The sequence below is a fragment of the Ptychodera flava genome, chromosome 6 (assembly GCF_041260155.1).
Source record: "Ptychodera flava strain L36383 chromosome 6, AS_Pfla_20210202, whole genome shotgun sequence".
NCBI classification, from domain to species: domain Eukaryota; kingdom Metazoa; phylum Hemichordata; class Enteropneusta; family Ptychoderidae; genus Ptychodera; species Ptychodera flava.
In genome coordinates, this window is record NC_091933.1 from 44,283,636 (window position 1) to 44,311,364 (window position 27,729).

Sequence of the window (27,729 nt, forward strand, 5' to 3'; positions counted from 1 at the left end):
GGACGTGTTCTCGCAACACAGGACAAACTGCGTAAAACAGGACAAGTCGCTATTTACGTTAAACACTGCATAAAATATATGAAGTTGCAATCTTTGCTCAGTTCTGCACTTTTTCTAGTTCAATACAAAGTTTGACTTGTATTACTAAGCTGGAAACCTGTTTCTACGGGCATGTATTAAAGTCTCGCGAGATCTCGCAATCAGCGGAATATTGTCAATTACAAACTGAAGAGCGCAGTTCAAAGCAGAACGACGCAGCTCAAACAGAACGACGCAATTACAAACTGAAGAGCGCAGGTCAAAACAGAACGACGCAGCTCAAACAGAACGACGCAATTACAAACTGAAGAGGGTCTGTGTCGTTTTCGGCCACGGTAGATAAGGGCATCTGTGATAAATATAAAGGTCAATACAATACGGCGCTATAGGCAAGCGGTTACACCGAGCAAATTGAATTTGCAAAGACCAACCAATCAGCGAGGAGAAGCAATAACAGGAAGCGTCATATCACGTGGTTCAACCCCCCTTTCAGCAAGAACGTGGAAACTAACATCGGTAGGAAATTTCTTCAACTTGTTGACAAACATTTTCCTACGGGGTCTAAACTTCACAAGATTTTCAACAGAAACACGATTAAAGTGAGTTATAGCTGTATGAAGAATATGGCAAGTATAATCAAATCGCATAATAAGAGGGTAATCACCGGAGAACAGTGTAAGGACCAACCAGCTGATTGTAATCGGAGGGTTAAGTCGGCATGCCCATTGAAGGGTAAGAGTGGGGTGCAGGATTGCTGGATAGCTGAATAGCCCCCTAAATAGCTAGGTAGCTAATAGCTACGTTAGCCATAAGAATAGCTTATATTTAGCTGTTTGTGTCTATTCAAGCTTTTATTAATTTCCACAGGACACTTTTAGCAGCTAATAAACGTAGTAGGTAGCTATTCAGCTAAAAATAAATTATTATTGTAGGGCTGCTTATAGAGCTATTCAAGCTATTAGCCGTTTTTAGTCGCTATTAGCCACTCTTAGCTTACTATTAGCTGGCTACAAGCTACAAACTCCTGATGCCGAAATGGGCTGGCTATTGAGCTGTTCAAGCTATTAGCCAGTTTTAGCCGCTATTAGCTGCTATTAGCCAGCTATTAGCTGGCTACCAGCCAAAAACTCCCGCAGTGGGAATGGGCTGGCCATTGAGCTATTCAAGCTATTAGCTGTTATTAGCCGCTAATAGCCACTCTTAGCTAGCTATTAGCTGTCTACCAGCTAACAACTCCCAAGGTCGGAATGGACTAGCTCCCAAGGTTGGAATGGGCTGGCTATTGAGCTATTCAAGCTATTAGCCGTTTTTAGCCGCTAATAGCCACTCTTAGCTAGCTACCAGCTAACAACTCCCGAGGTCGGAATGGGCTGGCTCCCAAGGTCGGAAAGGGCTGGCTATTGAGCTATTCAAGCTATTAGCCGTTTTTAGCCGCTAATAGCCACTCTTAGCTAGCTATTAGCTGGCTACCAGCTAACAACTCCCGAGGTCGGAATGGGTTGGCTCCCAAGGTCGGAATGGGCTGGCTATTGAGCTATTCAAGCTATTAGCCATTTTAAGCCGCTAATAGCCACTCTTAGCTAGCTACCAGCTAACAACTCCCGAGGTGGGAATGGGCTGGCTCCCAAGGTCGAATTGGGCTGGCTATTGAGCTATTCAAGCTATTAGCCGTTTTTAGCCGCTAATAGCCACTCTTAACTAGCTATTAGCTGTCTACCAGCTAACAACTCCCGAGGTCGGAATGGGTTGGCTCCCAAGATCGGAATGGGCTGGCTATTGAGCTATTCAAGCTATTAGCCGTTTTTAGCCGCTAATAGCCACTCTTAGCTAGCTACCAGCTAACAACTCCCAAGGTCGGAATTGGCTGGCTCCTAAGGTCGGAAAGGGCTGGCTATTGAGCTATTCAAGCTATTAGCCGTTTTTAACCGCTAATAGCCACTCTTAGCTAGCTACTAGCTGGCTACCAGCTAAAACCCCGCGGCCTGAATGGGCTGGCTATTGAGCTATTCAAGCTATTAGCCGTTTTTAGCGGCTATTAGCTGTTACTGGCCAGCTATTAGCTGGCTACCAGCTAAGCAGTGGACACGTCTGAAAAAGCCTGACAGCTACTTATTACAAAGGAAGTTACGAGCGTGACTTTCACTTTGGTGTACAAAGAATTAGACATCTCAAATATACTGAATAAATATTGTAGAACCACGAAAGTAGTATTGAGTTCTTTATCGAAGATATTTTCTTTCATGCAAGTGTAAGTTTCTACTAACCACGGCACATAGCATTTTTTTCTGAATTGAGAGCTAAAGAAATCACAAATTGTACGTATTGAGGATTTCATTCACTGGCATGAAACATTTTGTTGTAAAACGAAATGATCGGGGAATCTTGCGATTCGTAGAACCAAGAAAATATATTAAGTCACATGGCTGGTTGAGCGGTAGAATAGTTATGGTCAGTTAGTCTCTGTTTGAAAAGGTTTCATGTCACGCGTGGTTTCATGTGATTGCTTGTGTCTCGAAAAGTTTCATGTGATTAATTGTACCGACATTCACGCAGAGGCTAATCAAATACCTGTGACGGGTTTTGCATCGTCTTTTGTTCAAAGACTTATTAAATATGCATGTCAGTTTGCAGCTGAACACAAAAATTGTTAGTAGAAGACTTCCCACGACTGACAAGTACTTACTTATATAGGAAGATACACAAGCGTTTGGACGATATAAGCTGTTGTTTTGGCTTGGCCTCTGTATTAAATGAAAGATGTGCGAGAATATGGGTAGAACCAAGAAAGTAATATTAAATGTTCGGTTACTTTAGAAATACCTAATTGCATTGTGCATTTTTTGTCGAGCGTCACGTCAAAAGATCACGCTATACATGAGAATTGGTAATGTTATGCACACTTTACAGATTTTAAGAGATACTATTATCCCGGCGACAAACATGAATGGTTCTAAATCAAACAAAGAACTGCGACCAGTAAGTTCATGTGGAAAAGCGGAAGCGCAGTTGCGAGATCACTAGCAGTGGGAATAATTGGTGTAAATAAGAAAGATATCGACAAACAGGTGCTGCATTGCAAGAGTAATCGCACCGTAAGATATTGGAAGACTTCTCGAGTTTAAAAGTTCGGAAGCAAATGTTGAAAATGTAATAAAAAAGTCAGAAAATACACAAACGAATTGTATGTCACCTCATTCGGCGTGTTAATGATGAGAGTATAAGTTTCCAGGCAAGGCAATAATTGATACATGAACACATGGCAGTGATTTTGCATGAATATGATTGATGAGAAAATAGCTGATAGCCAGCTAATAGCCAGCTAACATTAGCTAATAGCGGCTAAAAACGGCTATTAGCTTGAATAGCTGAATAGCCAAGGATTTTGGTATCATAGCAGAATGGCTGAATAGCTGCTCAACAACCCCGAAGCAGCTATCAAGTTTCCGTCATTAGGTCCCAAACATAATAGCTGAATAGCCGCTAATTATCCCTTGAGTCATTGCTGTAAACTCTCTTAGCTAAATAGCTGCTAAATATGTCAAAGCTGGCTATTTTGGCTATCCAGCAATCCCGCACCTTTATGAAGGGTAACTGTCAAGTCAAAGGCGCGGTGTACAAGGCCAAAGTATCAACGGAGGACAACGGAGAGAGGGTTTACATCGGCCTCACTGATAACACCTTCAAGACGCGCTACACTAACCATATGAAATCGTTCCGTAACGAGAGATACAAAAACGACACCGAGTTGTCAAAATTTGTATGGAATTTGAGAAATAAGGGTCAAGTCTTCGTCATTTCATGGTCAATCATTGATAAAGCATTGAGCTACTCTAACATGAACAAGCGATGTTATCTTTGTATATCAGAAAAGCTGTACATTATCAATGCTGACAAATCTACACTGTTAAACAAACGCTCTGAGTTGGTTTTTAAAATGGCGCAACCAAAACAAATATTATTTATCGCATTTTAACACTACCTACAAATAGAATGGTTCGTCCCAATCATATATGTAAGAGTGTCGAGCTAGTAATCATTTCACTTCTATCTGAGGATTGCAAGATGCATGACACTTAAGTAATAGATTGCATTACTTTGTACTTGAAGAAATCTGTTTATTTATAACGCTCTGCTTTAGCATTGAGCACTGTAATATCCCACGAGGACATCTGTATACTTCGATATATATATATATATATATATATATATATATATATATATATATATATATATATATATATATATATATATATATATATTTATATAATCTCCCAGTATTTCGAACTAGTGTGACGTCATCGAAGACGAGGGTTCCCCCAACATAGCTGTATCCCTCCTCGCCTACCGGCTCGGAGGGATACAGCTATGTTGGGGGGGGGGGGGGAACACGAGTCTTCGATGACGTCACATGAGTAAGAAATACTGGAAGATTATATATTTATCACATGCATAGACCCTTTTTTATTCGAATAAAATTCATTTTCCCGTGCGATGTAATTTGCACCTCTATTATGTCAGCATGGCAGAAGTGGTACGGCTTCAGCTGATTCCGTTCACATTCAGACGCACGTTCCTCTCGATGCGTCAGAGTAGTCTCTCGCTGTCGGATTTTTCGCGGAAAACTTGAATGGATATAGTCGTTATCATCGAGGAAGAGGGAAAGGAGGATTATATAGTATCTTCAGATGCATTATTTTGTTTGAAGGTAAAGTAATAATGTAAAAAATGCATCGAAATTTAACCTTGTCTATGTATCACCCCTATTTGTAACAATCACAGGCTACAATTTCCATTTTATGCTGACAAAGTAATATAATGATAGCTACTCGACTCAAAAGATTCGCGTTCATATCTATATGCCTTATATATTTCTTTTATCGATGTCAACAAAATTAGAAGTATTCTAAGCATGTGTTAGATTTCAGAGAGCCGATGTTTTGCGTAATTAACAAAACTTGCATAAATGATATATGAGCGGATGTAATAGTCAAACAGTATGCGTTTAACACATCCGTATTTGACGTTTTACCACGAAAAATTATGTTAGAACACATTGGAAAACAGTTTCTTCAAATTTCAAATAATTCTAGATTATCACAAATATCCCGGCTCACTACAGTGCTCGACGATGAATCACACATTTAAATTCCTTTACTCTTCAGCGTAGGATCAACATTTTGGATCTAACCAAAATACTGATTCCGTAACGTCACCTGTCTAGAATGTCTAGAAGGCGGTAGAATTAATATATATCTTATAGTCCGTGGGCTGGAGGGGCCCACCGTGCACCCCCCATAAACCTACTACATGGGTATTTTTTTGTTCTTTGGGATCTGCTGAACTAGAAAAAGATGTTAACATTGGATATTTTGGGATGCACTACCTGTCTGCACTGGTTTTTGATTTGTATGTACCGCAAAAAATGGCGAAAAATGGGTAGGGGTAGGGGGTACTATATCCTCCCCTAAATTGAGTAAACTGGCATGAAATAGCACAAACCTTACATTTTTGGAAAGCTCAGATACTGCTCTTTCTGAGGAATACCAACTTTAGCAAAATTAATTTGTGTACATAGAATAGGACGACTTTAAAATGAATGTTTTTGACAATTTTGAAATTTTTTACCCAAAATACCATGTAACAATTGTGATTTACTTTTTATTAAGCAAAATTTTCACAACTTTTTGTGTTTAAATTATTTATTCCGACATATTAAACAAGAAAAAAGTGTTAACATCAGCTATTTAACTATACACTACTTCTCTGGCGTCAATTTTGAATTGCGTGTATCTGTATGGGGTGTACAAAAGCTAGGGGTAGGGGTACAACATTCTTTCCTTGATGAAGTAAACTGGCTTGAAATGCCATATACCTTATAGTTTTAGAAAGCTTTATTTTAAAGAAAAGTAAATTAACTTTCAAATGATACTGCATATGCCGCTTTATGTTCAAAAATAAGCTCAGCAGAAGACTTACAAGAAGACAGGTTTAACAAAAACGAATGTGATTGAGTAATACTGTGATTTTGCGGAAGCCTTCAAAATATGACTGTTACAGCTACAGGATCCCAATATTTTTTCTGTCAAAAGTTTATTTCAGGTTTCTAACATGTACCTGTAGCAAATAACACAAAGTTAATACACAGCATTGCCCTTTGTATTATGTCTAGGTAAATAATTGGTAGAATTTAGATTAGTTTTGACAGTAATTTGCGACATAAACTTTGGGGTATGGGGTAAATTATGGCCCTATTTCATGAAAACTATAGAAGATATTGCATATTGCTATATACCATTTTCAAGAAGAATAAATCACCTTTCTAATGATACTCCATCAGCCAGGTCATGTTAAACAGTAAGCTAAGCAGATGACGTACATGAAGACAGCTTTGACAAAAATCCATGTGGGTCACAAAATCGTGATTTTGCGGAACCCTTCAAAACATGACCGTAACAGCTATTGAGTCCCTATATTTTGTCTCAAAATCCTATTTCTTATTCTAGGGACCCCAAGGCTTCTGAAAAATACAGGTTTGTTATCCTGTGCGGTGGGGGGGGGGAGATGCACGTAGACGCCCCCTTTAGCCCACGGCCTAATAAATTGTTAGTAATGCTTGCTGTATAAGTAAGACAAGGAGGCATAGACAATTTTCCAAATACATCTTATCAAAATTATTTTATAAAAAATATTTAAAAAGTAAATTATAAAAATAGACAGTCATCAACAATCTATTTACTTTAGGAGAAAATGGCAATATGACTATGAGTGTGCGTTTTAAAGTCTTCTTTTTAAGCCTGTGCATTAGTTCATTGCATAACAATAAAATGCCCATTCACGATATACCAATGTAGCAAAACTTGCAATTTTAGTGAGTAGAGACAATAATTCATTGTAAATACCCAATTTTGACATTTATTTTCTTCTTCAGCACATTGCAATTAGTAAATAACATCCATAAATCTGTTTGATTGCTTCATTGGGAGGAAACAATAGTTATCGTATTTTCTTCCGGTTAAAATTGCTGAATTACCAGAAAAATCGATTTAAAGTTATCCAATTCTATGACGTCATATTTTTTTACTAAAACCTTATGCATTTTAGAAAGACCAGTATCCAAGCTTTCTAAAACTATAAGGTATATGGCATTTCAAGCCAGTTTACTTCATCAAGGAAAAAATGTTGTACCCCTACCCCTAGCTTTTGTACACCCCATACAGATACACGCAATTCAAAATTGACGCCAGAGAAGTAGTGTATAGTTAAATAGCTGATGTTAACACTTTTTTCTTGTTTAATATGTCGGAATAAATAATTTAAACACAAAAAGTTGTGAAAATTTTGCTTAATAAAAAGTAAATCACAATTGTTACATGGTATTTTGGGTAAAAAATTTCAAAATTGTCAAAACATTCATTTTAAAGTCGTCCTATTCTATGTACACAAATTAATTTTGCTAAAGTTGGTATTCCTCAGAAAGAGCAGTATCTGAGCTTTCCAAAATGTAAGGTTTGTGCTATTTTATGCTAGTTTACTCAATTTAGGGGAGGATATAGTACCCCCTACCCCTACCCATTTTTCGCCATTTTTTGCGGTACATACAAATCAAAAACAAGTGCAGACAGGTAGTGCATCCCAAAATAACCAATGTTAACATCTTTTTTCTAGTTCAGCAGATCCCAAAGAACAAAAAAATACCCATTTAGTAGGTTTATTGGGGGGGGGGTGCACGGTGGGCCCCTCCAGCCCACGGACTATTATGGCTGGGTTTGTAAATTTCGCCGTCCATTTTATAGCTACTGTAAAATTTCATGTACTTTACTAAATCTACATCAGTGCGTGTACTAATTCTTGTGCTATCATTTTGCATGTTGCAACCCGTTTCCGAGCAAATCGAATGGTGCGAATATTTCAAGTAGGACTGTTTATCAAAGTTCTGATAGGCGTTCTTTAGGAGTGAAAATAAATCAGTATACTTGATAATAGCGACGGAAAGTTGATAGACAAACTCATTTGCATTCCGTCCTGGATACTGTAAGATTATATGTCTTCGATTTACGTGAGAGTTGCACAGACTGTCGTCAGGGTTACAGGGTTTGAGTTGGTTAATGCATCGTAAATCTCCATAAATACCATGTCACTGTATCATAAAGTTACATAGATTGTTTGCTTTACAATATAGTCACAAATTTATATGACTTTAAGCAGCTCGGCGAAGATAAATTATTATTTTAAGCCCGAATTTTTCATCTTTTCTATCAAAATGTCTTAGCTCATAAAACTTCAGAATCGAAGTAGAAGAAAGAACATTCTTCAATACGTCGACGTACTTGGGTTTCTATCGCCCCTCATGCTCCACTTCTTCAAGACGCAGATTATCTCAAGCTTTCACTGATACGTTCTCAAAGGTGAGCGAGACAAACGAACAGTATAACATTTATAAGCGTGCAAACTACAAAATGTTGAGTGTTAAGGAATGAATTACTCAGCAACATTTTAGAGGATAGTTGTCGATGTTTTCTAAATGCTTGCATAACTAAAATAAAGGAGAACGTGTCCATAAATGCTTCACAAAGATTGTTTGTTAAATTTTTAAAAATGCTCGGTGAACAATATTTTCTACATGTTGAAATGTTGCTCTTGTGCTCTGATATCAACATTACAGTAAGATACAGTTAAAATGACTACAACACTGAATTCATCTCATCAGCATTTCTCTTTATCACGATGAGCTACTGTACAACCTTGTAATAGGTGACAACGCATCCTTTTACAAAGTAACAAAATTATAACGTGAGATATTTCATTATAAATGCGTCAAAATTATGTCATCAAATTTTCCGATGACCTAATAGCACATCTCCGATAGTGTATCATTCGGCCATGTGGTGCAAAGTTACCAGAAGTTACTGTTAAGTTCTGCTTAAGTATCATTATTGTACGTTATTTTTGCCAAGTTGCGAGATCATAAATGCGTGTAATATATGTACGATTCTTTATTCGCTTAGGAGTACCTGTGTCACTTTTTAAGTGTTGTGGCTGGTTGCCAGAGTACAATCGGTGCAGTCATTTCCTTCTTCCTGGTTTACTGGGTTCCACAGTCTTTTATATCTAACATTAGAAGTCAACGGAGCATTCACTAAACGGTAAGTGTCATGACATTCAGATTTCACAATGCGATTAAATCGCACCAGCAGTAATGCCTGGTACTAGTGTCTTTTAAGAATTAAGTAATCCGTCAAGCAGATCAAGGGGTTACATATGGATGGTATATTTCTTACTGTAGATAGACGCGTCTTTGTACCGTACGCTCCGCATGACCTGACATGGCATGCAGAATGACCACCCACTTATTATAAAGAGGCTGTTGTGTGATATTCTAGTTACGGCTACCCCGAAAAGCTGCTGTTTTAGGGGAGGTTTTTGTAAAAGAAATGTTCAGGATCTTGTTCATTGTGTGTCTAGTCTGTTTGGAGTACTTTAGTTTGAATTAGTCTTTTCTATATGCCTTTCGGCAGTGCACATAAGGGGCGGCGAGTTTCTCATAGTTTGAGATGTCGCAATCTCGGCGCGATTTGACTGATTATTCCGCTTGTATTTTGACCCATTTTCCATTGGTAAATGGGAGAAAATATTCCGTGCTAACTAACGTTTTTGCCGTGGGGACACGACTATTACGTACAACTAGTTCGCTTGGCATGCATCCATATGCCTTCAAAGGTGTTGAATAAGATGCCGGCCATGGAATTGCCTAGAAACACATTTTTATGAAGAATTCTCTTGACCTGCCCTGCATATTATAGAAATAACGGGCGACGCGCTGACCATTAACGTTTATTTGTGGGCATGGGCGAGAGGAAAGCCAAAAATTAATGGGCGAGTCTTGCGGAGCCCGTTAATTTGGCTTTCCTCGAGCCCGCGCCCATAAATAAGCGTTAAAGGGCCTATGACATGACCAACCTATCTTCATTGCATTAGCAGCCCAAAGTATAAATGATACGTGAACTAAATTCGTTATTGCTGAAAACTGTATCGTTAACCATAAAATAAGCACTTTGTAACCCAATCACAGCGATCCTGCAAAAAACCGGAAGTGCTCTTTGGGTGACCTCGCAAATACGGAAATGACGCAATCAAAGGTACGCAGTACCGCTTAGTCTGGTTCCCTGACCCATTTCCCCGGTAGAGGGCGTGGGGAAATATAGGGTCAGGTACCGGGTAGCCATCTTGAACAGAATTTTGTTCAAGATGGCGGAGGTTAGTCACCTGACAGAACAAGCTACAACAAATATGGCTGCTACCATGAAAACGCCGGTCAAAATTCGACTGGATCAGAATTATGTTCGAACACAGGTATCCGAACCAAAAACATTGGCACACGAGACGGGAAACATAAACTGAAAGGATTAATCCAGAAGTACGGGGAAATAAAGGTGATTGAAGGCTGGCTGTGATATCGCAGCAGTACTTGTGGCGTGTATCGAACGCGCTAGGGTCATTGAGGTCATCGCCGCGCCGACTGTGGCGTGACTCCAATGACCAGAGCACGTTCGATACACGCCACAAGTACTGCTGTTAATTGAAAGCAAACTTTGTTGGAACTGTGAACGACGATTGATTTCGATGGATAGAATGGTGTCCGATTTCGTGAAAAATGCCAGGCATCATGTCGACGTTCTATTTTTAAAAAGTATCATGAGGTGTGCTAAATCACAGTGGCTAAATCATGGAGGTAAAAAGTATTTCTTTCTACCTCCACGGCTATGTGGTACAAACAAGAAGTTGGTGTCAAGTGAGCCTGAAAGTGCGAAACCCAAGAAACATGAGAAAAAGTTACAAGTGTTACTTTCATCCAATCACAGCTTGTTTTATTTTAACCCAATAGCGTCCATGTTTACATTAGCCGGTACCTGACCCTATATTTCCCCACGCCCTCTACCGGGGAAATGGGTCAGGGAACCAGACTAAGTACCGCTAAGCCTAACCGAGATACGTAGACGTCCATAGAATTTGGAAAACTATCTTGTATAAAAATATTACCCATGCCAAACCGCTATATTGCGTTAGGGTGCTCAAAGTCCAGTGATGTGTTTTTTTACTTAAGTTTCCAAAGACCCAGGATTATTTAAAATTTGAGTGAAAAGTTCAGCCAGATTGATGTTGTGCCGGCAGATTGGCGTTGTGCATATGCGCAGTGATCATGAGTCCCGCTTCCTTCGAATGTGTGCCAGATCTGGGATTTAAGGGGCTACATACTAGTATGCTGAGGCCGAATGCCGTGCTCAGTAAGCTTATATTTGTTCAATCTGTTTCAGTGGATACCCCGGGACACAGAAGAAAATCGTCAGCTAATAAAAAAGAATATGATATAAAGCTATTTGTGTGCGCCATTTTTATTTGGCTACTCTGACGGTTGCGATGCGCGCATATCTCCAGTTGATAGTTGCGATACTACATATTATGTAAGGGCAAAACATCCTCCTTACAGGGAACTACCGGTACTACCTTATCATAAACTCATTTTTTAAATAAATAAAAGGAACCATGCGAGGGAGAGACAGTCGCCTGACTGTAACGTCGTCCCATCCCATCGAACAAGAATCCCCTCCATTATGTCTATACGGCTGTTTCCCATTGACAAGGCGTGCTCGCATGTCCCTACGACTTGCATCTCCGCCACCTTCTCTGCGTTTTCCTCAGCGTAGTTTTTTTTTTATTTTATTTTTTTTTATTTTTTTTTGAGAGAGAGAGAGAGCAAGGAAGTGCAGTCTCACGCCTCGAATGCACCATGGTTGTTTTACGTAGGGTATAGCACGTCCCCTCCACGTATGTGGGTAGAGTAACATAAACCGTCAGTGCACGGACACTATAACATTTGCTCACTCTTCATTACCGTTGAAAAAATCTCATTGAGTTTGCACTAATGTAGTCTCGCCTTAGGTTGTGGATCATGATTGAAGCAAGAAGGTAAATTAAATGTTCGAAAGCCCAGAAGATAATCCAAATAAATCTACACTAGTTGCACATAATTTCATATTCATTCCTGATTCCTAAAACAGTCTAGACAGACTGTTCTAAATCATCGCTCAAGCAAAGCATATCGTGACTGTACTGCATGGCCAGCCTTGGAAAAGTCACTCATGCCAACGCTCTGCTCGCTGACACGATCGAAATCTGCATCAGGTGGGAGCAAACGCCATTGGTGCGTATGGCGGTACCCAAGCCTGCGGGTGAACTGCGTACCTTTGATGACGTAACAACATGGCGGCAGCATTATTGCGGAAGCAGTAAAAGTTGCCAGCCGATACCTTATCTTAAAATGCGAATTTAGTGCACAAGGAATGCACAAATGGCAAAGAAATTTGACAAGACGATAATAGATGGATTGTGCTACAGCTCAAGTGGGTCAAAAATCGTTTTAATTTTCATGTCATAGGCCCTTTAATGGTTAGAGCGGAGTCTGTTATTTCCATTATATTATCAGCGAACCCAAGAAAACCGTCAAAATTTCCGAAAATTTCAGGAGCGAACGACAACTGGGCCCAAGAAACTGAGCAATACGCGACGCACTGTCACGCGGACTGTAAAAAAATTGGCAAATCCGGAGATGTTTTCAGAAAAAAGTATCTCAACTTGACCTACAAGTGCTCCATTTTATTTAGTGATTGATTATGATTTATGTTTATTGATTATGGTTTACGTTTGAGCTGTAAAGTTACGATACTGTGAGTTGTTAATCTTATTATAATTCATATTCACTGGCATGTAAACAAACTATTACTGTGTATTTGTGGTCAGTCACGTGGTTCAGCTCGACCAATCAAAATGCAACGGGCAGGGCATGGTAATATAATATGGATTTGTAGGCTCTCTGTAAATATGGTAGAGTGAAAAACCATTGTATGCCACAGTGCACTGTGTGGCAAAGCGGGGTCGAAGCGTACAAAATAGGCTGAGCATCACCTTATGAACCCGACGTGTACAGTTCCCTATTTATAGCTGATGCGCTGTAAAGGTGCTTTGTTTTGGTAATTGACGTCATTCTAGGGAGTGCAAAATTGATAAGTGCATTCCTTTCCTCTGGGTCAGGCCCTACGCTCACTGTCCGTACTTCTTTGCTGGCTGGATTACATTGATAACAGAATCTATACTTTTTGCCAGTGACAGATGTGCGTCCGACCTTCGGACCTTTACTAGCTTATCGAAATACTTATCAGTTAAAGAATGTTATTGATTTGTATGGATTTGGATGAAATTCAGGCATAGATGCAAGGCCAAGTACACATCGTTTGCAATGAAAGGACGTTCAAAACACTTGAAAAATACCACAAACCGCTTTACTTTCCAAGCTTACGTTGGTGATCAAACCTTTCGTGTTAATTATAGTGGTGAATATCAAGTGGCTCAGTCCAACCACAGTCCATATGTGAAGTTTGCAGCGGGTGCTTGTAGATAATGGATGCATGAGGTGTGAAAAATAGTTGACAAGACCCATCTGCTACTATACAATAGATGTTTATTCTTCCTAACGTTTCGGACGTACACGGACGACCTTCATCAGAGGCTGTACTGACACAGTGGACTTTGCATGCTACCGTAACATTTCTACAGTGCGTAATATACGCTAAATATCTACGTATTTGTTATCGTATTCATTGTCCGAATAGAACAAAATGTAATTTTCGTTCCCTTTTTTCCACTGTGTCTGTACAGCCTCTGATGAAGGTCGTCCGTGTACGTCCGAAACGTTAGGAAGAATAAACATATATTGTATAGTAGCAGATGGGTCTTGTCAACTATTTTTCACACCTCATGCTTTCTTGTTACTAAATTACTTTCTCAAATCGCAACGTGATATGATTGACGTTTTCATATGTAACGGCAATGAGATACATTTATAAATGACATTAATGTAATGTTATTGCCCTGAACATAATGCGTTACTGGCTCATATGACATCGATCCTTTTCGAAGAATATTATTAGTATCATAATGCCTTTTGAATGAATGACGGCTTTTAATTAAAACGAATCCACGAATGTGAACATTTCTCCTAAATGGATTTATAACCATTACCGATGAACCTTTACTTACACCGATGTGTGTCCTAATGTTGCGTTTCGTATTTTATTCACCAAGAACAGATGATATTACAAAATTTACCCGGAACACATCCAAGCATGATTACATTTCACTTCACCAAGATGATGTTCGTTATTGCTATGATGGCCCGTGTACCAATTTCAAAACCAACCCGAATATCAAACGCGGATATTTACGCAGTCGCAAATTTCACTGATTCTAACTCAGAGGGCTTCAACCACCTGACAGTGCATAAATTCACCGGTGATGTGTACATTGGTGGAGTTAATCAGCTGTACAGATTGAATGAAAACTTGGAGTTGCTTGTCAACATCACAACAGGGCCAGAATATGATGAAGAAGATAAAGCACTCGACACTTTCAATAAAATACTGACATTTGACTACGCTGGTGATGATCTCATAACCTGTGGTGGTTACAGAGGTGTTTGCCAAATTAGACACGTGGAAGACTTGTCTGTAACTTATGAAGGCGATGTTTTTGTAGCTGCAAATACGTCAGATGAATCTACAGTTGGTTTTGTTGCACCACACTATAGTCTTGGTCAACAATTGCTGTATGTTGGCACAACAAGTACATCACATAATCCAGGAAACCCATTTGTTAGTGGTAGACGACTTGAGGGTAATCAGGCATTTGAGGTGATTGAAGATAGTCAAGGTAACACAAAAGTTGATGTTTCCATATCTCTCATCACAACATATTCAATCAGGTATGTGGCAGGATTTAGCTACAACATTTACAGCTACTTTGTGACAATACAACAAAAGTCAGCAGATCAAAGTTCTGCGTACATTTCCAAACTTGTCCGTGTATGTCAGGAGGCTGACAGAAACTACTTCAACTCTTACACTGAAGTGACATTGAGGTGTAGCCATAATTCATACAACCTTGCCCAAGCAGCATATATCACCAGACCTGCACAAGATCTCAGTCAATCACTGGCATTAGATGACGGTGAAGAACTTTTGTTCGTTTCATTTGCTGTGGGAGTGAATAATCCTCCAACACCGACCAGACAGTCTGCAATATGTATGTACAAAATGAGTGTGATTGAAAGGGCCTTTCAAGATGCTGTTCAAGGATGTATGGTAGGTGATGGATTACCAGCGACTACTGCTTCGTGGATGCAAGGTGCTTCATGTACTGGTGAAAAGCCTGTAAGTGTTTGTACATTTCATTGTTTAGTGATTCACATTTTGCATTTGTTGGATTTACTTTTATGAGACTCCATGACTCTAATATATTCGAATGCACTTTTGTTAAAAAAATTCCATTTTTCAACTTGCAGTACAGCAGAGGAGTTCATGAATGTTATGCAGTAGAGCACTACACATATGCAACTGGAGTGGATGATCAACGTGGGTATAACGTAGAAGACTATACAGACACCTTGGTGACATCGATAGCTGTAACTACTGTACAACAACACACAGTTGGATTCTTGGGTACTGATACAGGAACTATTCTAAAGGTAGGGTCTTTATGTACATTACATAAAGGCCTATGTCCGTATATTCATTTAAAATGTATTTATTCCGTCAAATATGCACATAGTTAAAACTTGATTTGAAATGGCAAAATACTGAAATACTTAAACAAGAAAATTTTGATGAGATTTACTAAATCTCCCTTTATGGACGTCCAATCAATTAAGATACCGCAAATAAAAATTATCAAATTGTAAAAAATTAGGAAACTGTTTATTTACAAACCGTTATCACGGAATGGAGTCGTTGGTAAAAATCAATATTATATAATTGTTCAATAAAAATTTGAGAAATATACATTGTCACATTTATTCGTTCCAATATTTTTCTTTTTCCTTCCTCCGTCAAACCTGAAATTATGGCAAAATCATCAACATTAAACACACTCATTCGCAGTATTCTGACCATTAGCAGTTCTATGCAAAGCGGATACGATAACAACGATTACTGTGTATAATAAAAGTGAGAATATTGGCTAAAATAAACCACTAGTAACAGATTTATAAAATATGTTTTATCTAAATGTTTTGGATTGTCAGCTTGTGAAATAATGTTGTCGACATTTTCAAACAGGTACACTTTACCAACGACACTAATGCCAATACCTACGAGGAGATTGAGTTTAAAGATGGCATTACAGCCGTTCTTCAAGACATGAAGTTTGACCTCGATGACGAGCATTTTTACAAATACACATATACTAGTGTAAGTATTAGAGACTGATAGGAGACTATGATGGTGTTCTCCGTGATGTGTGGCATTTAAGTGTCAGCAATCGGAGCACAAAACTCAATAGTGTTCGTGTAATAGTGAGTAAGACAAAATATTGACTTATCTGAAGGATACCCTGAACCTCATGGCATGTTAAGGAGACGATGGTATGCTAATGCTCGTGGTTGTATATCTTTTTTATGTGACCAAATAATGTCAGCTCTTTTCCAGTACTTCCTGGAAAATCGATTTTGGCTGTTTATATAATTTTTTCGGCTTCCGGCTCCCACGTTATGCACGATATGCATTTATTTGCTATAGCTGACGTGGCTTCACTTCCTTTGCGCTGGTAACGTTGGTTTCAATCAGTCTCCGGGCTTTGTTTCGTCAATGCATCATAATCGTAATGGCACTTGCAAGTTGATAAATTGATTCTGAACTGACGCCTTTATTGACTTGCTTCAGACGATACTTGAAGTAAAATGTAAACCTTTGCAGTAAAGCTTTCACGTTAATATCTTGCAACGGGAATAGTTATTGTTGTCATAGAGTGATTTGGGTGATTGTATGATTTGTGAACTGCATATGTTTCAATTAGAACTATTAGGCTTGTCGAGTAATGGTATTCTCATTTAACTGTTAGGTTCATAAAGTTAAAGTATCTGAGTGTAGTCAGTTTCCATGCTGTGTGGACTGTATGGAATCCATGGATCCTTACTGTGGATGGTGTACCTTGGAGAAAAGGTAAATTAGTATTGAAATGTATGGGTCATCTACTGAGTTTAATATCTTGTCTTTTTTAACGCTTTTATTTAATATTTATATTTAAAGTATGAAATGATTTTGACAACGATGTCTCTCAAATTTAAGGTGTTCTACAAAGGCAAACTGTATAGGGTCCAGTGAAAAATCAAGGTGGCTGCACATATTTGACAAGGAAATGTGCGTTAAAATAGATTCAATAGAACCAGAAAACGGAGTACCAATGGATGTGACAAAACAGGTAAGGCTATATCAGACTTGATGGAACTGGTGTCTTACTTCTTGTGATGGATTATTCGCGAGCACAAAACTTGATAAGACAACACAAAACGCCGCAAGGTTGAAGTTTGAGACGTTTATTGGAAACGTACCTGACATGGAAGTGCAAAAGTCTGCCTTTGCACATCAAAACGTTACTATATATAGACAAAAATATGGATGTGACTCCATATATAAAATACTTTACAGGAAATCTACTTAAATCTGCTTTTGTTTGAAATTACGTGATCCAATAAAAAATAAATCCAAAATCACGATTAGATTAAAGTTCTAAAGATAAGCTAAAGTTTACTATATTATATGATTGTGGAGAAGATAACTACATGTTAATTGCACTTTTATTTTTATCACGATATGATATCTATATTAGGAAATTACATTGTCAAGGCAAGTGGAACCAAATTTTAATTATTGGATTATTGATTTTATAGTCAATTTAAATATCGGCGATTGTCAGGTAATGTGTTTAAAAGTACTAAAATTGATAGTGACAACTGTTTCTATTCTTGCTTTATTAAGAGAATGGTTTAAATATTTGTTTAGGAAAATTTGAGCAAAAGTTGAAGCCTTTCAATTTCGAGGCGAATAAAACCTCATTAATGAAGATAAGATGTCTATTTCAGGAATGATCGGCAGTAATTTAAGAAAAAAGTGAATCGTACATTCATTTCTGAAGGCATTTTAATCTGAGCTATTTAATAATTATTTTTAATTTGAATTTCAGATTACTTTAATAATGCTTGAGTTACCGGCTGAAGATAGCAAGAATACTTATCTGTGCAATTACGATGACTTTTTTATAACAAGTGCCGATAAGGATAGTTATAACTTAACCTGTGACACACCACCATTAGAAAGCCGACCAATACTGCCACCGGGAGAAGGTAGTGCGATTCTTCTGTGAATTATGTCACTGTTGCATTTATGTTGTTTAAGGGAAACGAAACTCCAGTCAGTCTTTCTATTTCGGTATTCTCCAATAACTATTTAATAAATTCTGATTTGAGTCAGTTTCATGCGTGCCTGTATTGCTGAGAACGACACTGCATAAAACTCGACAAACAGCAGACAACATTTCCGAGCCAGCCCATTGGCGTGAAAAAGGCTCGTGGGAGCTACTAGTGTGACGTCATCGACGATACGGAATCATGATTGCATCAAACTGCAAACATGTTAACCATTTGGTTGGCACAAAAACATTCTGAATTAATGAAAAGACGCTAAGTATGGATAGAATAGTGCAGGCTTTTCTCTTGATGTAGTTGGCAATACTAGCCAGACATACACGCACTGGGTTTCCGAGCACTTCCACATTGTCGATGATATCACACCAGTAGCTCCCATGAGCCTTTTCGCGCCCATGAGCTGGCTGTGCTATGTTGTCTGCTGTTCGACGAGTTTTATTCAGTGTCTTTCTCAGCAATATGAGCACGTATGAAATCGATTCAAGTAAGAAATAGTTGTTGGAGAATACGGAAATTGAAAAATTGACTGGAGGTTTGTTTCCGTTTAAATGCTCTTCAAATGAGTTTATCTAAAACAACCAGAAAATAAGCACTTAACATCATATACATAGGCCAAATTAAGAATATGCTTGTTGGAAATGTTGGCGTATCTGCTTCAGCAAATTGACTACCGCGGTGAAATTACTCATGATAAAGTCAGAACGCTCGGTTGCAAAACCACAGTACGGTTGTAGGCCTACCTGCACCAGTGAAACATCGGCTTTTGTGTTTCACCAGTACCAGTAAATATCCTGTAATATCAGTCATAATTGGATAAATAATAAATTATATGCAAGACAGGTGACATCACTGTATTGATGGTGTGAGACATAAATTCTAAAAATAATATGACATTTAGCAAGCTGGTGAATGACAGCTGCAAGGATGTCCTTGTATTGTTTAGAATGAAAAAGTTTTCCTAAGATAATATGCTGTTTTGTATAACAAATCAAAATTGAATGCTGTCCATCGTAATGTCATAAGTAGCAGGTTTGAACAACATTTTTGCAGTCATTGCAAAGTGAAGACTACAGTATCAGTGGAATACGTACGGATAGAGAAAAAGTTGTCTAATTAACGAAGCGTACATTACCAATAAGTTTCAATACTGTTTGATGTGCTGAAGTGACCAAGCTTTAGTGATTTGAGGCTAAAATACAGGCCTGAAAAATATGCTCATTTCAGATGTGATATGTTCCAAATTAACATCTCTCATTAGAAGGATACAATATTTGAAAGAACGATGCAAAATAGTAATGATAAACAGGTAATACGACACCATCACTAAAACTATGATACTTTCCAGATCACGTGACTATACAACTGTATGTCAGAAGCAGCGAAACAGAAGAAGATTTCGTTCAAACAGATTTTCATATTTATGACTGTAGTGAGCATAAATCGTAAGTATTTGTTGTTGTTAAAGTAATATCAGTAGTTAGATTGGACACAAAACAAAGAGTGTATACATCGTATATTTTAATTGGAAATGATCATTTTAGCACAATGTTGTAAAAACTAATATACAATTGATGTGAATATAGGCTATTTTTGTATGTGTTTTCTGGTATGGTAAATCCCGGGATAACAAAATGCAGCTTCTTAATGAGCATTTTAAAAATTAATTTACTCGGGAAAATTTCCAGTCTAAATATATATGGAAAGAACAATAATGTAGTTAAACTGTTATGTTAATGGATAATCCCTAAACTAGTTTTACAATGTGTGTGTATGTCTTTGTTAATTTATATATCAGATCTGTACAAACACATGTGAACAGTTCCTTTAAAACCCTTCTTTAGATGCAGCTCGTGTGTGAGCAGTAACTGGAGTTGTAACTGGTGTGTGTATGGGAACAGATGTACACATTATCTAACTAGCTGTCCAATGGATGATTCCACGTCAATTGTAGTTGGGGAAAATGTAAGTTAAATTCTTGAAGTTGCTGTGCTGTCTCTACGTAATCTTGTGGCTGAAAGTGTGGAATTGGTAGCTGGTAACGTTAGTTGGAAGAGATTTTAGCAATGCAGTATTTGATAACACTTAAATTATTTCGCGGAGGCAAAAGTTTTTTCATCGTCATAAACAAGACGAAATTAATTCTTCAGTTGCTTGATAAACCATAAATGGTATTTTGCTTTCTATTAAAAATGCATGTGCAATGAAAAAAGGTTCTTATATTTCTTACGCTTAAAATGAATTTGCAGCTTTAATGTGACAGAATATGTAACGAAATTACCTATGTGCATCCTGGTATTGCTAGAACCTGTTCAATGACAGCAACATCGCCGGCCAGTCATTCTGTCCTCAACTGCAAATGCAAAATGGAGAAGTTTTGATTTCAGTCGGCGTTCCTACAGAGATCCAAGTTGACACAGTAAATATATATGATAATAAGGTAAATATCTATTTTGTACATATTGTACATACTTTGATATAAAGCGTGGTATCTACAAATATTAACATGATAAAAACTCCAATAGAAAGCATTTCAGCGAAGCTAAGTCTGATCCTTTTCGAAATAATCTGAGGTTTAATCGTCGGATTTAAATATCGATCTTATTGTCATTCACGACAAAGAGGCACAAACATAATTTTAAAATATTGTATAGCTGTGATATTAATGACTACATACATGCCTTAAACAGCAAGTGCGTCGAAATTTGACCTTATGTCTCGATCGATAGAAATCCTTAGCCACAAATAATAAACAACTTCTGTATATTACCAGCATCTTCAAGGTTACGAATGTGTTCTGATAGTTGAAGGTGAATTCGAAACTAGTGCAGCGACCAGACACAATGAAACATCAGTGACATGCAGCATTAGAAAGGTATTTGAACGTAATAGTTGATTATCAAGTTAAATCGAATACTGAAAATCTGTCGAGCAGTAACGTCGCTTACGAACTTGGTATTGTAAAAGCGTTTGCTTATAAATAAAAATAAGGACCGGAGCTATGATTGTATGGCCAAATAACGGTAGAGTGTAAGTAAGAATGGAATGAATACATAACGTCCATTCAATTTCAAGTTTATCAATTTTTTAGTAAGATACTGTAATAAAACACCCATACCGTGTAACAACATACGCTTCAGGTGTGACTTTACTAGGTATATAATCAGTACGAGCCATCTTCTATTGACTTAGATGTGAACTCTCATACAATCGTACCTTGCTATGGCATCCGTTTGTACTTTGTGACATTAATTACTAGCACCTCTCAATATTCAGTATACCTACAAGTCTCTAGTCCAAGAAATGCCAGTTCATCTCATCCTGAAATGGAATGGCCATCATGTAGTCGATGATATGTATGGATATACAGGTAACGTTGTAATTCCTGAGTATCTGTAGCATTTCACTGAATTCGTTCACATTGAGGATCTTACACGGCATTTTGTCAAGTGTACGTCGGCTATGCAAACATCTCACATAATCCAATTTATACGATATTACATGCTTCAACTGTTTTTTGAAAAAAAATCGTAAATATGTTCTCACTTGTCATGCAAATCGTAGAAATAAAATAAAAAAACGACGTGCGTTTAAACTAATTTACTTAAGCTGACTGCTGGTTCGAATAAAAAATTCATGTACAACGTTCTATTTTACAAAAATGTATACTCACAACTCTATACAAAGTGACACAATTACCATGTTACACTACAACATTTTCTTAATAAGTGGACAAAACTTTAATCTTCCAGTACTCGTTATGGCGGCGTCAATAAAACAGTTACCATTAAAGTATTTAATATAAAATATACTTTTTTAAAAATATACAGAAAAGGAGGTTATAAATAATTTTGTACAGAAAAAATCATCATAAATCTTCCGCTTGCCTTATAACGGCTAGCATCACTTGAAGTCGAAGATATTCTGTCAGGTTCGCTTCAAATGGTACTACTTCAGTTAAATTTACTTGTCTTAGATTTAAGACTTTCACGTTTCATATCCCCTCCAGTGACACTGTATAACTGTTCAGCGAATCGCCGAGACTGCAGTGAGTGTTTGTCGAATATAACTACGAGGCTGCAACTGGAGTGTGGTTGGTGTGGACAAAGCAAGAAATGTGAAGTTGAAGAACTCTGCGTTTCCGATTGGTGGGGTTTTGGTACAGCGAATAACTGTGATCCACCGTCAATCACACAGGTATGTGCACTGTAATCATGGATCACCTTTCATAAGAGATATGTCTCATGTAGCCAACTCCTTGAACGATCCACGTCCGCAAAGCAAAGGACGATCAGGTAAAGTTTGCTTCCATTCAAGATCAATATTCATGATTCCCTTCAGGCCACGATCATAGTACATCTGATATCATAAGCACGCGGTGACCATTGTTGTTTTGTCCCATTACTATTGTCTTATTGAAGCAGCTCGAAGAACTGCTCCATAAAAAGTCTTGTACAGACGGACTCTATAAAACACAATGTTACACTCCATGGAATATTCGTTGATTCGTAATAATAATAATCTTAATTTTTGAGATATTCAGAACAGAATCTCCAAATATTAAATCTGTAGTATATGAAAAGGGTGAACTTATTTAGAATATACCATCTGTAATCTAAAATATGCTGAAGCGGTAATACCTGGCTTTTGGAAGAACATATGAAGGAAACCATAGAATACTTTATCGTGTGTTTTAAGAATACTAATAACGGTAATGTATAGCGAGGTATCATATTGTAGGTCAGGATTTGACATTTGATCGTAAGTACATTTACATTTTAAAGGTATACGGTCACCTGTTCCAATTTTGCCAGTTACCATGGAAAGAGAAAATCTGACCAATCACAGATTTTAAGCGGGTGGCCGCGTTTTAAAAACAGCGCCCTCACATGGGCATTTTGAATACCAAGGAACACCAATTTGACCATATATGGGCATATTTAGATTACAGGTGAATGTATACCTTTAAGTACCTTTACATTTCTCTCTTGATAGGTGCGTAATTACAATACTGTGCGAGTTCGTTGCCGAAAGAGAAATTGCAGAATCTTCTTCTACCTGGTTAAATTACAATAAATTATAGTTTGCAAAGCTTAATTAGAACGTGCAACTGTTTGTTTACACAGGTTTGGCCGCTTTCAGGTCCGTTCGAAGGGAATACAGTCATTATTTTACAGGGCACAGACTTGGGGAAACAAGCATCGGACATAGTCAGTGTCACAGTGGCCAATGTTCCCTGTGACCATTTACCACACAAGTACAACGTGTCAAAAAAGTACGAGCCTTATGTCTTACGTTTTCTTTTTTATTTATCAGGCAGACACAACTTATTTGTTAACAAACTGTTGTTTTTGTGCATGTAACACGCAATCGTTGATGAAACCCTTAAATGATATCGTGGTTATAGTTATATCATAGTCTGCTACATGGCAATAGTTCTATGTGTTATTTAGAAATTTATGATTGAAGACAGAACAAGACCTGCGTAAACTGATTCTCTCACTACATCTATGTAAAAAAATCTTCATCAATGTGGTAAACAAAATGACATGGGAAAGACAAGTTTGCAAAGTCAATTCGGTCAAATGGGTTTTTATTGAAATACACAGGGGTTAATACCGTATAAGCATCATTCTTCCACAGGCTGAATTTCTACATGTAGATTATTTTTTCTGTCAATGCAGACTTGAATGTAAAACCAGTGCATCTGTATCTGATTATAATGGTAATGTTGTAGTGAAGGTTATTGCTAATAACGGTGACCAACAGGAGGCATATTATAATGAACAGTTCGTGTTCAGGGTAAGTTAGCTATCAAGAGATTCATCCTATTGCTATAGGCTTCTACATTTAAATTTTGATGTGATCGTGATCTATTTATTATAATTTCGTATTTAAGAAACTTAGAATTTCTTTAAAATGTTTTTATTAGGACCCCAATGTACTCGACTTCACTCCAAAACTTGGCCCAAAGTCTGGTGGCACAATCGTGGCTCTACATGGACAATACGTCAATGCTGGCAGAATCATTGAAGCATATTTCAGCGGATCATCTTGTCTGATAAATAGGTAAGATAAATTTAAAAACAGTTTCGAAGAGAAAATTTTTCATCTGTGTTATCCCGGCAAGCAATAATATACAGTGCGATATTTTGATATACAGACGGTTGATGCTAGAAATATATAGTTTGTCTACCGATTGTTGTATTTAATTTAGTTATGGGTTAGGCTCTGCCAGACCGTTTAGGGCCATCATCATAGAGAGCACAGATGACAAGCTGTCAAGCAATTGCTTTACTCCGGAAGCTGTGGCATTATCCCCAAGAGGGTCCAAATTTATCTTATCAATCAGCAATTTAGAAAAACAATGATTGACAAAGAAGATACCCTACGGCCTTTTCCTCGTGATACAATAGTTTTTCTTCAATTTTAGGACGGTAGATGCATTCAACGAAACGTTAGTGTTTTGCAACACAAGTAGTGCAAACGTTACAGATTCTGCTAAACTGTCGATGTATTTTGATGGCTCTGAACGGTTAGCACCAGAAAGCAAGAAATTCGCCTTTACTGAAGACCCGACAGTGACAGATATTTATCCGTCTACCAGTATGATAAGGCGAGTAACTTTATTTTACACTTTTAACAGCAAAGTTACACCATTGGGTAACAGAAACTCATCCTGTATTTAGCAAAAAAAGAAGAAGTATATTATACAAAGGTAATTTTCAAAATATTAGAAATTTCGCTCATTGTAACTTGATTGTAAATTTTAGAATATCATAAATTTTACAACTTTGGCCCTTAGAGCGCTGAATTCATTAAAAAATGCGGCATCCTATTGCTTTAGTTTCAACATACCATACTCCTTCGAGCGCCCGGCCAATATATTCGGGAAATTAATTCATGTACTGTAAAGCGTTACCCAACCCCGATGATTCCGATGATTTAGAATTCTTAAGTTTACCTGCAGTAAACAACTTTGCCTACTGTATTATGACATTAAACTGGCCCAATAATCATTTCCTTTCAAGGTAATACATTACCGTGTCCATGGGACATTTGAGATGTACAAATTTAAGTAAGACCATCCTGAACCACTGATAGTTGGTGGTGGTATCAGGTGTCCGATATGGGTAAGCGTACCCTGTTAGCATGCTACACCCGTCAGGATTGTCATGTATCTTCCTGTAATTCACTAATCTGTTTACACTCTAAATCTTAAAGTAACCGTCTGTCATGCCTTGCGCGATGTGTAGTTTTAACAGATGCTAAAAGCATTAGAAATGACCGTAGGTTGACTTTGACTCAATGTTTAAGTTGAAAGCTAATCTCATTCTGTTTGACAGTCGTTTAACATTTTCCGACGTATCTTTACTTCATTTAGGCTGTAGACGTAATTATTTAATTATCATAATATGCTGATATGGAAACTATTTCAGTTGTATACTTACAATACATTAAGCAAAAGGACGAGTTTTGAATGTAGAAGTTCAGTCTTCACCATTTCAGTTTAGTAATACATATCGAACGTGGTGCTTACAACCGACAATTTGGTTAGACTTGTAACTCAAGCCAGAGACCATAAAAGGAAGGGATGTAACAGTATCACACATATAAACGTGTTGAAGTTACTCAGCAGGCTTTCGTTAGATGCATTTTCCGTCTGCTTAACGTGTGGGGAAGCAATACTGACACGTTTCAGGATTCAATATGACAGGAACAGTCGTTTCTTTGTATTTTGATGAGAGCATCGTTTACTTTTTTGAATTTAAAATCCTTAGGGCATTTATTTCGTTTTTCATTTCATAGAATGTGTTTTGTAACGGCGCATTGCTGACAATGTGACGTATGACTAAGTTTAGTTATTTTGTTTATTTTATTTAAATTCCATTTCCGTTTTTTGTAATGATTGTTATATTATAGTGGTGGTCGTAGAATCAACGTCACTGGTACGTATTTGACATCAATAAGGCAGCCTAGAATGTTGATTACAGCTGGAAGACCGTTTGTATCGGTAAGTGACCATCATCACTCCGCAAAACTGACAGTTAAACATACAATTATCTATATAGTGGATATTCAATAATAATAATAATAATAATAATTAATATAAGTATTATATAGAAATAATAACGCGAATAATAATAGGTTCAATTTCCTCTGAAAATTTCACAGTTAGGGTATTTTGGGTCGAAAAGACCAAATATGATATCGATTTCACTGCCCCATGTTTCCATGGTAACCATTTTAGGGGTTGAAAATATCAATTTTTCTAATATCCCATGAAAAGTTACTTTGATTGATATGAAAATTATCTAGTGGAGGAATTCGGGTCAGAGAACACAAAAACCAGACTTATTTTAATGTTTCAAGTTGCCATAGTAACTATTTTGGCATTGAAAATGATCCTTTTTTCATTATTTCTATTAAAATGTACTCGGACATAAATCTCGGTATTTTGGGAATAACCTCATTATTATACACCTTTTTTAATCCAATTTTACCTCCAAAAAATCAAAATTAAAGCTTTTTGGGGGATGACCGTCCCGCACTGCACTGAGCGATCGCGAGCAAACTGAGAACGCGCACAGAACGAAATTTCAAACCCGCGCAGCACAGTGTACGTGTGAGAAATTGTAGGCCGGCAGCATAATTTCACCCGAATTCACAGGCTTTTGATTCACCACTACTAACGTTGTGAAGTACCCAATGTTTAGAAGTATTTCCCCGCATTGACGTAATGGTGTTTTGAGGTCAAAGGTCAAATAGCGTCCAATAACACCAAAAGTTATTGTACTCCGCGGCAAAGTTATTGGACTCTGCGTCCTCTGATACCGAAATTTACTGTACGAAGAAAACTCCAAAGATTGCAGACGCAGTGTATAATAATAAAGATAATGTATATTGGGGCCATTCTGGTCAAAATTATGTTTTCCGTTAATTTTAGTGTGTTAGAATTAATTTCATATAGACCAGAAATAATTTTTCAAGCATTTTTAATATTGTTCCATGCAGTCATCTCAAATAAGTGCTATGTATTATATTACTAACTTCGCATTCATCGAATTAAGTTTATGCCTTCAAATTAATTTTATGTGATAAAATTAATTCTACTAGTATCTCAAATTAATTTTGTGAACCCAATTCCCCTTAGCACCCAAGATTCACTGGTACTTATTTATTTTATGGATTGACAATTAATGATTTCTTTGTCTCATTCCAGGAAGAATAATGAAGACAAATTATTTCTGATTGTTTAACTATAGTAAAATTATGACCATGTACTAGTAGTGGTGCATTATTTTAGTGTGACCTGGCGTGACCCAATTGACTCTATGACCAGCTAGATCCCTTTTCATGGTTGCAACGGCTTAATTTGAACATGG

At 37.5% G+C, this 27,729-nt stretch overlaps 1 protein-coding gene across 1 annotated transcript in view; it reads left to right on the forward strand.

Annotated features, from left to right (window-relative positions):
• The first annotated feature begins 9,100 nt into the window (after positions 1 to 9,100).
• Positions 9,101 to 27,729, forward strand: part of LOC139135917 (plexin-B-like) — a 30,237-nt gene continuing 11,608 nt past the window's right edge. Inside the window, exons 1-18 of the mRNA XM_070703694.1 lie at positions 9,101 to 9,182; positions 14,181 to 15,299; positions 15,431 to 15,613; positions 16,203 to 16,334; positions 16,984 to 17,084; positions 17,211 to 17,343; positions 18,106 to 18,265; positions 19,692 to 19,788; positions 20,188 to 20,308; positions 20,649 to 20,783; positions 21,117 to 21,218; positions 21,620 to 21,713; positions 22,353 to 22,540; positions 23,470 to 23,618; positions 24,028 to 24,145; positions 24,276 to 24,412; positions 24,777 to 24,959; positions 26,267 to 26,357. Coding sequence (XP_070559795.1) covers positions 14,181 to 15,299; positions 15,431 to 15,613; positions 16,203 to 16,334; positions 16,984 to 17,084; positions 17,211 to 17,343; positions 18,106 to 18,265; positions 19,692 to 19,788; positions 20,188 to 20,308; positions 20,649 to 20,783; positions 21,117 to 21,218; positions 21,620 to 21,713; positions 22,353 to 22,540; positions 23,470 to 23,618; positions 24,028 to 24,145; positions 24,276 to 24,412; positions 24,777 to 24,959; positions 26,267 to 26,357 — 3,243 coding nt within the window. The 5' untranslated portion in view covers positions 9,101 to 9,182. The remainder of the gene's footprint in view (positions 9,183 to 14,180; positions 15,300 to 15,430; positions 15,614 to 16,202; positions 16,335 to 16,983; positions 17,085 to 17,210; positions 17,344 to 18,105; positions 18,266 to 19,691; positions 19,789 to 20,187; positions 20,309 to 20,648; positions 20,784 to 21,116; positions 21,219 to 21,619; positions 21,714 to 22,352; positions 22,541 to 23,469; positions 23,619 to 24,027; positions 24,146 to 24,275; positions 24,413 to 24,776; positions 24,960 to 26,266; positions 26,358 to 27,729) is intronic.